The 13187-nt window shown below is 34.2% G+C and overlaps 1 protein-coding gene across 5 annotated transcripts in view; it reads right to left on the reverse strand.

Annotated features, from left to right (window-relative positions):
• MRPS35 (mitochondrial ribosomal protein S35) overlaps positions 1–13187 on the reverse strand; it is a 47382-nt gene that overhangs the window by 17733 nt on the left and 16462 nt on the right. For all 5 annotated transcript variants that reach the window (XM_019452317.2, XM_019452319.2, XM_053895314.1 and 2 more), the window contains 2 exons: positions 4645–4754; positions 2860–2929 (listed from right to left, as the gene is read on the reverse strand). In XM_019452317.2, the coding sequence (XP_019307862.1) occupies positions 2860–2929; positions 4645–4754 (180 nt within the window). The remainder of the gene's footprint in view (positions 1–2859; positions 2930–4644; positions 4755–13187) is intronic.

Here is a 13187-nt window from a genome sequence, read left to right on the forward strand (position 1 = left end):
CTTGTTCAAAACATTCAAATACAACATGACACAGATCTGATTACCTATATGAAGTCTCTGTTAAGTTAAAGGTAAGCTATGTACAAAAATTGGGAATCAATGAATTCAAAATCCTAAGATAAGTATTTCTTCATTTTCGTATTAATATTAACAGCCACATAGCAGGTCTGCACAGTTCCAAAGGATAAAACTTAATTCACTCCTATGCCAACAATGTGTCATATGGAATTACTGAAACCAGTTTCTACAACTCTCTTTGCTTCTCTGAACTGCAGAAGGACAGTCTCTTATCACCTCCCAGCAATGCAATAACCATCCTTTAACTCATTGCTAAGCCTCCATGCTTGAAGTCTATGGCATGGGAAGTCTACGTTTTTTGAAGTCTACTTTGATACTTCCACAGTTAAACTACTTTGAATAGCACACAACAGTAACTTCCTTATCCTGAAGTCTAGATGAACACCTTTTCAGAGAAGTTTCTGAATTGTGTGCTACATAAAACTACCAACCACTTTCCTCTCAACTCTTAGAGGTAACTTCCACACAAAAATTAAAAAGCCAGAAAGTTAAGAGAAGCTTACCTTTTTTAGGTATTAAATGCTCTGAAACTAGTTAAAAAAAACAAAGAAATGGATTAAAAGGGGGCTCTCTAAAGTATTTGATTAAACACCAGGTGGTAACATCAATTTCAAGTCTGAATTCCATGCTGGTGAAGGAAAGAAGAATTTCAATTCAGTAAAGATTCTGTTCCACCAGCTTTGCAAAATTTCACGGCTCATCTGCATTCTCTTAAAGTTTCTTCACTGATGGCACTTGTTTAGAAAGGACCAAGAGCCACGTTTAATATAGAAATTCTTTAATTCTGTCTGTTTAGGATAGATGTATGTGGCTACTTATTCTGGCATCAAAGTAATTAGCGTTAAAGATCAAAGGCTACTTGCATGAATCCAGAATACAAACTTGTTTGGATTCTATGTCATGGAACCACAGAAAGAATCCAGTAAGTCAACTTTCACTGAATTTATTTATGCCTGTCATTTCCTTTAGGGCAAATTCATTTTACAGGCTGCTGGCAAAATAAGAGATTCAAAATTGGGTGGTTTTTATTGATTAACTCTTGAAGGAGCAGCCATCGAGCTGCAGCTAATCCAACCCTGTTGCCAGTTCAAAAAAGAACTTAATTAGTTCAAGCCAAAGGCATTTATAAAATCAACTGGCAGGAAAGAGAGATTAACTGCTATTATGATGTTGTTCCTGAAGCCAGGAACTAGAAAATTCGGATGAATTATGATAATTAGAATACCTCAAAAGAAGACAAAAGCTACCAGCTTTTTGTTCTTTACTAACCTTGCAACAAAGTTTTATATTTTTTTAAATTTTCCACGTATCCTCTTGGGCTACAACTGTTTTATTGTTAATACGAAGGAAATGTTGTGGGTTTAGAGAATGGCTGCATGTGTTCACAGAATTACAATATCTCAAGGATGGCAGGAGATTCCAAAGGCCATCTAATGCAACTACCTATCCAAGGAAAGTGATCCTTTTACCACCATATCCCTGCTAAGTAGCCAAAAGATGGAATATTTTCTACCTATTAAAGTAGCCCACTCCATCTTTCCATGACTCTCTTAGAAAGTTTGTACTCTGTGAACTAAAGTCTGTTTCACTATTACTTCTACCTTGTTGTATCTCTAAAAGTCATGAAAAACAAATCCAACTCTTCTTTCATAAGAAATCCTTTAAGTATCTAAAGAGAGTGATTCTTTCTCCAGCTATCTCCATTACTTCAAATGTTCCTAATAGAAAATGCTACTGATAGAAAAAAAAAAAAAAGAAAAGAAAGAAAATGCTATTGAGACCTATGTCTATGTTAGGCAAGCAAAAAAAAAAAAAAAAAAAAAAAAAATTACATGCATACTTAAAATTACTTTAATTTTAAAAAAATAGCATTTAAGGGGCGCCTGGGTGGCTCAGTCGGTTAAGCGTCCGACTTTGGCTCAGGTCACGATCTCCCGGTATGTGAGTTCAAGCCCCGCGTTGGGCTCTGTGCTGAGAGCTCAGAGCCTGGAGCCTGTTTCAGGTTCTGTGTCTCCCTCTCTCTCTGACCCTCCCCCGTTCGTGCTCTGTCTCTCTCTGTCTCAAAAATAAATAAACGTTAAAAAAAAATTAAAAAAAAATAGCATTTAAAACTTAGAGTTATCTAAACATACTATATACCAACTTAAAATTAGTAAGTTGATGCTCTAGCAGAGCAAAACCTTCCTTATAAATATGTGTGTATGCTTACATTAAAACTCAATAAATCCAGTCAGACACAAGACTGTTTTTACTACTATTTAAATAATTAATTGCCTCTAACTGCCCCTAATGTATGCCAGTGAAATGCATATATGAAAGGCTATGTGGTAACTAAAATTTGAAATAAATATTTAAAATACCTTTCTACAAAGTTTGGGGCTTTGTTTTGCAGTTTATGTGAAGAGCAGGATGCATTATCAATTCTTACATTATATAGATGATTACATTCCGTAACTTTGATAACTTTCAGCCAAAGTCAAACAAAAGAAAAAAAGTAAAACATTTTGAATCTTCCAACCAAAGTCCACAACTGAATTTTAAAGGTGTTTAGTCATCTGATTTCTGTAAGGTCCTGAGATGGACTGCATAATCTGCTTCAAGGTCTTCACTGTCAATGTCAGAAGTTATTTATAACATTTCATACCTCCTTAGTTTATCTAGTAGTTCATTAAACCTTCAATTGAGTACTTGCCACAGACTGTTTTGAAAGGTTAACACCATCTAAATTATAAAATAAATCACGCTGGCAAAATTATTAAACATTCACACACAATCACTTACCCAAGACTCGTGGTATAAAACTGTTAGCAGATATATTGCATAATCGTAATTCTGTCTCTTCAAAGGGCACCTTTAAGAGAAAGAGAGGGAGGAAGCAAAAGTTTTGAAAACTCAGTACATACAATAATTTGCAAGATATACAAATACTAAACACAAAGGATAACTTATATTCAGGTATTCCCTATCTTTAGGGAATATCCTACCTTTAGGAAAATTCCGTTCTTAGAACAAAAATAGTCCATGTTGGTGGTTACCTAAGGTTATTGAAAACTAGTGTTATTTTGATTTATTTTGTATGTATTTATTTTTATTTCTCTTTGCTTTCATCATTAATGGAGTTATTTGTATCTGGTAATAGTTTTACACTATTTTTACTATGATTGCGTCCAATCCAAGTGCCCTTCCTAACATCAGGGCTGAGTCTGCAGGATAGCGTGAGCACATCTACAGAGTTCATTTTAAAAACAGAGATAGATTGATGACAGATGCTAATCTAAATGTTCATCTCAATTTCTCCAGAGCCAACTTTTAAGAAAATGACCTACACTAACTGATGTCGTATTGCTAATGTTATATTTAAATTGGAATTAATAACCTAATATTAGGTAAATCTTCTACGTAAGTGTGAGAGGGCAAGTTTAGCTCTTAGATTAATAAAATAATATAGAACGGAAAATCATTACTTCTAATTTTTTTTAAATATAAAACAAAACCATCCTATGACAAGTGACTTTAATGGTATTCTCTTATTGTATACTTAAGTTTAATAATCCTCTAAACAGTTGTTACCATAAAACATATAGACACACTGACACACTTGTTAACTTAGGGGAAAAAAATTACCAGGTACTTATGGAATTTCAAAGAGTAACATTTTAAAGGTATTTTCAAGTTGCATAACCCCAAAACTCAACGTTATTTTACGTTTTCCAAAGATAGTGAAAAAAGAGTATCACTGACATTGAAATCTGTGCTTCCCCCATACAGTAACAATGTGGAACCAGGGCTCCCAAGGTCTGGCCAGCCCACACTGCTACCGTCACTTGTGCATGTCATGCTACTTCTTCCCACCACGAAGAAGCAGGATATAAAGCCTAACTGATATCGACACCTTAAAATGCTTTGAAACTGGAATAGGAAGTGAGAGAAGATATATTTCCACTTGTTTTTCTCTAAAGGCAGGTCTTTAGATTTGGGCATACTTTAGAAACAGCCAAATATAAGACAGAAATTAAACAACCCTTTTGTGAGAACATACCAACAATCCTTTACCTCAGATGACCCTATGACCTAATTTATAAATTCATATGAGGTAAACTTAATACTGCCTTTATGAAAGCAATTCACTGAAATTCTGCTTATGTACAAGACTGCCTAGGCAAATTAAATTTCCATATTTAATAATTTAAATTTCGAACTGTAAAATCTGTGGCTTTGTAAAAACCCGTTTAAGCCTAAATTAGCAAATCATACTTTTGTTTTCTTCGAACATCTCCACTGAGTCTTATACACATGGCTATATTAAAATCAAGATTGAAAAATAACAACGATAATTCAACGAGGCAGTTAGGCAAGCCGCTCCATGTACCGAAAGAGAATGGCAAGAGCAGGCTAGTGAAGACATTACACACATGAATTAGACAACTTCTCTGACCTAATACATTAATACAAGTTGACATAAAAGGCTACCTTGATTTGCAGTGTCATTTCTTAAGAAAAGGACTGCTGGGGAACTGGAAGACAATAAACCCATCTGACCAATGTGCTGAACTCTTCTTTCTGTACCTGTCTGTCCTGATGGTAAGCACATCTGTGGTCTTGCAGTACCGCTCTCCCACAAGTTTAATAAGTTTCTTCTTTGCGTGATCATCTAAATTCAGACTGGAAAGTTTAACCTTAAGAATACAAGAAAAAGTTATTTGAAAAAAGTTGTTTCATATACTTTGTTTAATGAAAAAAAAAAAAAAAAACCAGCAGCAAGATTATTTATAGTAACATTAAACCAACCAAAAAGAAACATTCTCAACCCTGCACTCTTGTCTATACAGGTTAACAACTGCAGTATTAAGCATTATGCATTAAGAAGCCCAATCTTACTCATGGAAAAAAAAGAGAGGGGGAGTAAGCTGGAGTTCTTTGAAAGTTCTGGGCATTAGCACCTTTCCTGAAAGAACCCAATAACAAGACTCTTAAATAAATGAAATTACAGTTTATTACAGTTTATGATTAGCACTAACGGTATTAAACTCCATTAGTGTTAGTTAAGCTGGAATATAGGAATAAAGGGATAAAACAAAAGGGCTTTAAGATATTTCTACCATGTAATTATGAGACCTGTATCACTGCAACTAGTTTAGGGTCATCTATCTTAAAAGGTACAGACACCTCATGAAGGCTGGAATACAGCATTCAAGAGGATAAAGACATTTGAAATAATCCAGCTCAACATTTCTCAAAATGTTAATACTAGTCCCAGAAGCTGCTAAGAATTATTTCTTTAAAAAGGCTATTTCTGTTTAATACATTTGGGAAATGCTGAGTTAAATTGGGTTCTTTATAGAAGGATTTCTTAGAGGAGGTAACACACTAATGAGCATTTTGAAATTTCAAGATGAAAATTTCTCATGTAATGATTCCCAAATTTATTTGACCTCTTATCTCATATCTCATATTCTGGTTTTCTTTTCTTTTTTCCTTCATATTCTACTTTTCAAGGGAGGACAGACAGTTCATGGAATCAGTCTTCCTCAAAACACCTTTTGGGAAATGCTGGACTAAATGAACACACTTTTTAATTTGCAGAGAATTATGATATGGGCTGAAGATATCTAAGATATGAATAGTCTTGACACAGGAAAATAGGTTAGACACTAGAATACCGTTAAATGAGGTAAAACACAGACCGTTTTTCCATGGAGAGCATTAAGACTAAGAAAGAGCCATACTGTATGAAGAAGAAAAAAGCTAAATAAGATTTTAAAATCACACCCACTTCTCTCTGGCTTCAATAACCCTGCACTTCCCTCAAGGCATCATAGCATAAGAGCTTATTTATTTTTCCATTTTTCCCACTAGGCGACAGCCTGGCACTTAAAAAGCATATAACGTGTATTTGCTGAAACAACACATAAATGAAAAAAAGAACACTTCGAATTTTTATTTGAACTACAGAAAATATAGAAAATAAATTTAAAAAATACACTTTTAAGGAACATATGCAGGAAAAACACTGACTATTAAGTATCAACCCAAGAGAATGGTTCTCTGGGCCTAGGCTGCTCAAATTACCACAGTTCCTGGGAAACAACATGTATCAACAACCAAGTTATCAGCTTGATGGATAAAATAAGAAATTTTATGATAATTCTGACTGTTAACAATAAGACTTACTTATAAGAAAATCATAAAATGAATCTACATTATAATTATGAAAATATTTGTACATACGCATGCATACAGATACAGTACAAGAAAGAAATGAATTGTCCTTGCATTAGGATAGTGAGAATGGAATCATTTTTTCCTTTTAAAAATCCCTTCAATGTTATCATGTTTACTAATAAATTTTAAAATGTACCATTTAAAAAATTTAAGTGTTCTAGCTTTTTATGTAAGAAGTAGTCAAAAACATGGCAACGCTGATTATTATAACTGCTTTAAAACGTATGTTCACATTAACATTTTAATGTTCAAAAATTATTTTAGAGTTTATGCCAGAAACTCATCAGGATTTCAGAAAGCTCTGTGGTACACTCGCGCCACCTGCTAGCACTTAAAGGGATTGCAAAACTGCAGTCTTTAACCTGGACTAATATTTTCCGACACTGCAGCTGAGTGGCACTGTCATTCTTTTCCAAAATTCAAAAGAATCCCTGGACTTTTCTTTTTCAAGTTGCTATATTTTAAACAATCAATACTGTACTATTAACATTATCCAAAAGCCATGTTGACATTTAAAATCATAGGAGATGATGGTTATATGTATTTTCAAATGCCCATATTTAAGAGCTACATAAATTGAGAAATATCTAATTGTGTAAAATACCTTCTCTATTTACATATTTACAAGTATAGTGCAGTTAAAGAACTCTGGTAATACACAGAGGACAAGAATTGGGTTTGATTTCTAGATTTGCTACTTACTTGCTAAGTGAACTTAAATCATTTGTTCTTACTATTTCTTCATTTACAAAATAGAAAGGACTCAGAATTTTGCCAGGAAATAAATGAGAATAAATAGAAAAAAAAAAAGCACTTTTAAAGTTAAGTCCTACACAAATACTTTTTAAATTCTGAACTACTTTTATGACTATCAAGAAAAATGATACCATCTTTCTCTGAATTTAAAAATGTATCTCTCTCTATATAACACTTTGTGCTATTTGATCACCTTCACAATATTGCTTTACATCATGCTGGAATGCACATGCTTTAGTCCCACTGTTTTACCTGCTTTCACCCTAGACTACATGACACCGTTCAGGACATCACCACTGAGTTTCAACAGTCAGTGGGTAGACAGAAAAGAGTTCACAGGAGCAAACATTGAGTCAGGGGAAAGGAATACAAGGAAGTGACAAAGGTATCACATGGCAGCATAAGGACGAAAAGGAGACAAGAGGATGGTACCTGATATCATAAGTGGTATCCTGTGTATACTTCAAATAAAGCGATGAGAGTATGTTTATGTAAAATATATTATGCAAACTTAGAACCAGTAGGGAATTGGATGTTTATTCTGGTACGGAAGAGTAAGGCCCACAAAAGGTAAAGCAAAATGTAGGTTTCCTGACAGAGTCCAACAACAGTTGGCTGTTACTGTTATCATTATTAATAAAAAGAGGCAACGTTTACTAAGTTATTAAAAATGTATCAGATATTATTACTCCCCAGGTACTTTTTTAAAAATTTTATTTTTAGGTAATCTCTACATCCAATGTGGGGCTCGAACACACAACCCCAAGATCAAGAGTCACATGCTCGACCATCTGGGCCAGCCTAGGTACTTTCTATTAACTAGCAGAATGATGTCAGCCGAGCAGAATTTTAAGTTTTTTTTTTTTCTCCCTTTTGTTTATATAGATTTTCTAAAATTTATACAGTAAACATGCTATTTTGCCCTTTGTGACTTTAAATATTTTCAATCTAAATATATAAATATATTGCTCTACATCTAAACTGTTCTATGGAATAAAAAAAGGCTGACAAGCTTCATGAATTTACTTTATAAAGATGGCACAATCCTGATACTAAAACCCAGCAAAGAAAGAAAATTACAAATCAAACACTGATGCATCCCTGAAAAATTTCTAGAAATTTGAATTTGTCTATTTGTTACCCTATAGTGTCAAAATGGTTGCAGAGACTGTCAACATATTTTTGTAGTAAACTTGGAATATTATGATTTAAAATACAGATTACAAGGAATATAAAACTAATTTTTTGAGGTCCTGGAAGGCATCTTAAAAAAGTGGGCAGTCGTCCTCCAGAACAGATGATTCAAAAGTACATTAGTCAGGGCTCCCCAGAAAAATAGCTGATTCAAGGACAAGGATAGGGAATACATAAGATAAGCCGGGAGCATTTTGTGGTGCCAAAAAATAAAAAGTATTCAAGAAATAAATGATGGGGCATGGCAAAGTAACAGAGCAGCCAACCGGAAGAGCTACCAATGGCCAAAGCTGGAACAATCTGAGCATCAAAATATATAATGTATTATTGGATCATAACCCAAATGCTAAAATAAGTAATCCTGATATAAATAAATGACTGAATAAATAAATAAATGAATGAGAACGGACAAATCTCCTACATAGAAGAATTACAAACAACTTATGTGCTATTTCTCCCTTGAGGTGAAGCATAACTATCAATCCCAGAAGTGTGGGCTATGCATAGCGACTTCCATCTGAAGAGTACAGTATGGAAAGGAGGGAAAAAGAGTACTTTTATAGTGAAGAAAACTTGCAAACAGTACCATAACCAGGTGATCAAGCCTTCATCATTAGTTAACATCATGTTGGGAGCCTCTACTCTTGCTATGATGTGATGAGAGTGGCACTTTACTTGTGAGGTTTTCTCCCCCAAATACAAACTAGTCTAAGCATAAGAAAAACACCAAACATATCTAAAGTGAAGGACATTCCACAAAAATACATAACTGGTACTTCTCAAAACTCTCAAGGTCACCAAAACAAGGAAATTCTGAGAAACCACCACAGGAAAGAGGTGCCTGAGGAAATCTGAATAAAGTATGAACTTTAATTAATAATGTACCAGTATTGACTCACTAGTTGTAATAAATGTATCACAGTAATATAAGATGTTGTAACAGGAGAAATTTGGTGTGAAATACAGGGGAATTCTGTGAACTATTTTGAAACATTTTCGTAAACCTAAAACTTTTCTAGTTCAAAACAAAACAAAACAAAACAAAACCATCAGCTAACCACCCCATGAGAAAAAAATACCATGTGGATTAAGATTCTTTTAGCAGAGGAAACTAACAGTGGTTTCAAATACTAACTTAGAAGTTACTCCAGCAAGACACTGGAACTGCGATGGTAGGTAGAATGCTCCTGATGAGTAAGAGCAGGGATTTAAGGTTTCTCCAACATGAGATTAGGACAAAGGATCCTAAATAAAATGCTAAGAAAGCAAATCTGCAGTAAAGTAATAGAATGGTGTACTAAGCAATCATCAGGGTTCAGAAATGCTTCAGTAATTGAAAACCTAACAATTACCACGATTCAAAGATCATTCCAAAAATGCGATAGGAACAGGACACACCATTAACATAATAGAGGCTATTATCTCAAACAGAATTACAATTTATACTTAGAGGCTAAACACCAGAAGCACACCCATTGAAGTATAAAACAGGATACGGGACTACATGAACATTATTTTAGAAATTTTATCGAATGAAAAACACAAAAAGAAAAAACAAGCTATAGATATTTAGAAAGGGGAATTAAAACCACTATTGTTTATCATTTATTTCCTGAGAAATCTCTGAAAGAGTGAACTAAAAATTCATAGCATTCAGAATTTGGTCTCTTATTATATATCAATGACCACTAACAGGTATTAAGGCACCTTGGAGACACAGAGGCTGATTCCAGGTCTGGGATAAGGAAAACATAAAGTGAACCTGGGCCATCTTGCACCAGAATGCAAAGAAATTTTCTAATGCTAATAGGATTGTAACAAAAAGACATAGGAACGAATTTAAAAGAATTCCCACCAAAGTTAGGCTATACTTTGAACATCAAAAAGAACAATGATTTTACTTGATCAAAAGTTACTGAATGTACCCACCTACAGATTCCCTGTTCAAGGGAACAGCAAAACAACAACAATAAAAAAAAACTTCACAATGGGGACGGCTTGCTGGCTCAGTCAGTAGAGCATGTGACTCTCGACCTCGGGGTTGTGAGTTCAAGTCTCACATTGGGTATAAAGATTACTAAAAAAAGAAAAAAGCCAAAACAAACAAACAAAAAAAGCCCCAAAAAATTTTGCAACGGAATGATCAGGTTGCTAGCCTTTAAAACAAGTGGTCAGTCTCAGCATACTGAGAATGAGGCAACCAGACTTTACATGCCTGCTCATGTAACACAGTATAAAATACATAACACCATCTATCAATTACTGTTAAAAATACTTCACTGTAATCAGTTCCTTAAATCTAACTTCCAGTTCATAAGAAATACAGAAGGTAAAGAAATAAGGTAAATGACATCAGGACACATTCAGACAAATTCAGAAAGTAGGAAAGGAAACACTATATGACAAAATATCTGTCTTTTAATTTTTTAAATAGTTGCCTTTAACTTTTTTTTTGTGTGTTTATTTTTTGAGAAAGTACAAGCAGGGGAGGGGCAGAGAGCAGGGGACAAAGGATCTGAAGCAGGTTTTGTGCTGACAACAGCGATGTGGGGCTTGAACCCACAAACTGCAAGATCATGACCAGAGCCAAAGTGGATGCTCAACTGACTAAGCCAACCAGGTGCCTTCAAAATATCTGTCTTTTTAATAAGTCATTGTCATGAGAGGGCAGGTGGGGATAGGAGTAGTGAGGTCCTAGGCTGTTCTAGATTTAAAAAGATTTAAGTGACATTATAAACAATCAAACAAGAAAAAGACAAATTACTCAATTAAAAAATGGGCAAAGGATTTGACCAGACATTTCTTCAAAAAGATATACTAACGGTCAATGTGTACATGAAAAGATGCTCCACATCATTAGTCATTAGGAAAATGTAAACCCAAACCACAATGAGCTACCGCTTCCTGCCCATTAGAAAGACCACCAATAGCAATCATTGATGAGGATGTGGAGAAACTGGAACCCTCAAACACTGCTGGTGAAACTGTAACATTGTGCAGCCACTTTGGAAAACAGCTTGGCAGTTCCTCAAAATGTTAAACATGTAATTACCATATGACCTAGCAATTCATTCCTAGGTATATACCCAAGAGAACTGAAAACACAAGTCCATACAAAAACCTGTACATGAACATTCACAGCAGCATTATTCATAATGGCAAAAAAATGGAAACCCCAATGTTTACCAACTAATGGATGGGTAAATAAAATAGGTTATTGTCCGTAAAATATTTGACTATAAAAATGAATGAAGAACTGATACATGCTACAACAGATGAACACTGAAAAAATTATACTAAGGAAAAGAATACATGTTGTATGATTCATTCATATGAAATGTCAAAAATAGGCAAATCCAGACACAAAACACAGATTAGTAGTTCACAGGGGCTTGGGGATGGTTAAGAGAAGGAAGAAAGGGGAGTGACTGATAATGAATACGGAGTTTCTTTTTATGGTGATAAAAATTTCTGGAGTGAGGCAGTGGTGATGGCTGTATAACTCTGTGAAAATACTAAAAACCACTGAATTGTACATTTAAGAGGATGAATTTTATAGTATGTCAATTATATCTCAATAAAGCTGGTACTAAAAAGAAAAAATAAGTATACAAGTAATCAATACAACATCAAAATGGTCAAATGACCAAAAAAAAAAAAAAGCAATTTGCAAAGTAATAAATTCTCACTCTCATTAGAATTCAAATACATACAAATTTTAAAAATGAGATATATATATTTACTATTAAACGGCTAGATAATAATAATATCTAGGTTGGTGAAGGTCCAGGAAAATAGGCTTTCTCACAGTCTGCTTGTTTTTTGTGTTGTGTGTGTGTGTGTGTGTGTGTGTTTACATTGCCTGCAGGGATTTTACAATGTATAATTAAAAAAAAATTTTTACTATGTGTGTGTGTATGTGTGTATATATATATACATATATATATATATGTATATATATATATAAAAACTTCAAAGGATCTACATCCTTTGACCTGACAGTTCTCCTTTCAGGAAGTTATCCCAGGAACATAGTTAGGAATATACACAAATACTAATCTCTAAGGATAGTCATTACATTGTTCTAATAAAGAATATTGTGAGAAAGTCTAAATATCCCATAATATGGATAACTTAAATATGGTAGATCTATGTTATTGAATAATTCGTTTGTACCTCCCACTTCAGTTTCAGGAAAAGGACTATGTCTGAATTGATCAACATTGTACCCCCAGCCTCAAACACTTTCTTGGCACAAAACAGATCTTGATTTACATGTTATCTTATGCAGCCATTAAAAATAAAGACAAGGGTACCTGGGTGGCTCAGTCTGTTAAGCATCACACACTCAGCTCAGATCATGAGCTGTGAGTTCAAGCCCCGTGTTGGGCTCTGTGCTGACAGCTCAGAGCCTGGAGCCTGCTTCAGATTACTGAAGCATATTATTATTATTATGATATTATGATATTAATATCATATTATTATGATAATACTTTTTATGGTGACAGATGGGAACTATACTTATCATAGTGAGTATTTTGTAATGTATATAATTGTCATTAGGCTGTATACCTAAAACTAATACAATAATGTAATGTCAAATATACTCCAATAAAAAAAATTTAAAAATGTTTAAAAACTCTGGAAAAATGTTAATCCATATTGCTAAATAAAAAAGAACAGAGGGGTGCCTGGGTGGCTCAGTTGGTTAAGCATCTGACTTCAGCTCAGGTCATGATCTCACGGTTCATGAGTTTGAGCTCCAGGTTGGGCTCTGGGCTGACAGCTGCTCAGAGCCTGGAGCATGCTTCAGATTCTGTGTCTCCCTTTCTCTCTGACCCTTCCCCACTCATGCTCTTTCTCTCAAAAATAAATAAACATTAAAAAAAACAAACAGATAACTAATCAAAATAATATCATCCTATTAACACACATAA

This window comes from Panthera pardus, unplaced genomic scaffold (assembly GCF_024362965.1).
Source record: "Panthera pardus isolate Hobbes unplaced genomic scaffold, ASM2436296v1 HiC_scaffold_6, whole genome shotgun sequence".
NCBI classification, from domain to species: Eukaryota; Metazoa; Chordata; class Mammalia; order Carnivora; family Felidae; genus Panthera; species Panthera pardus.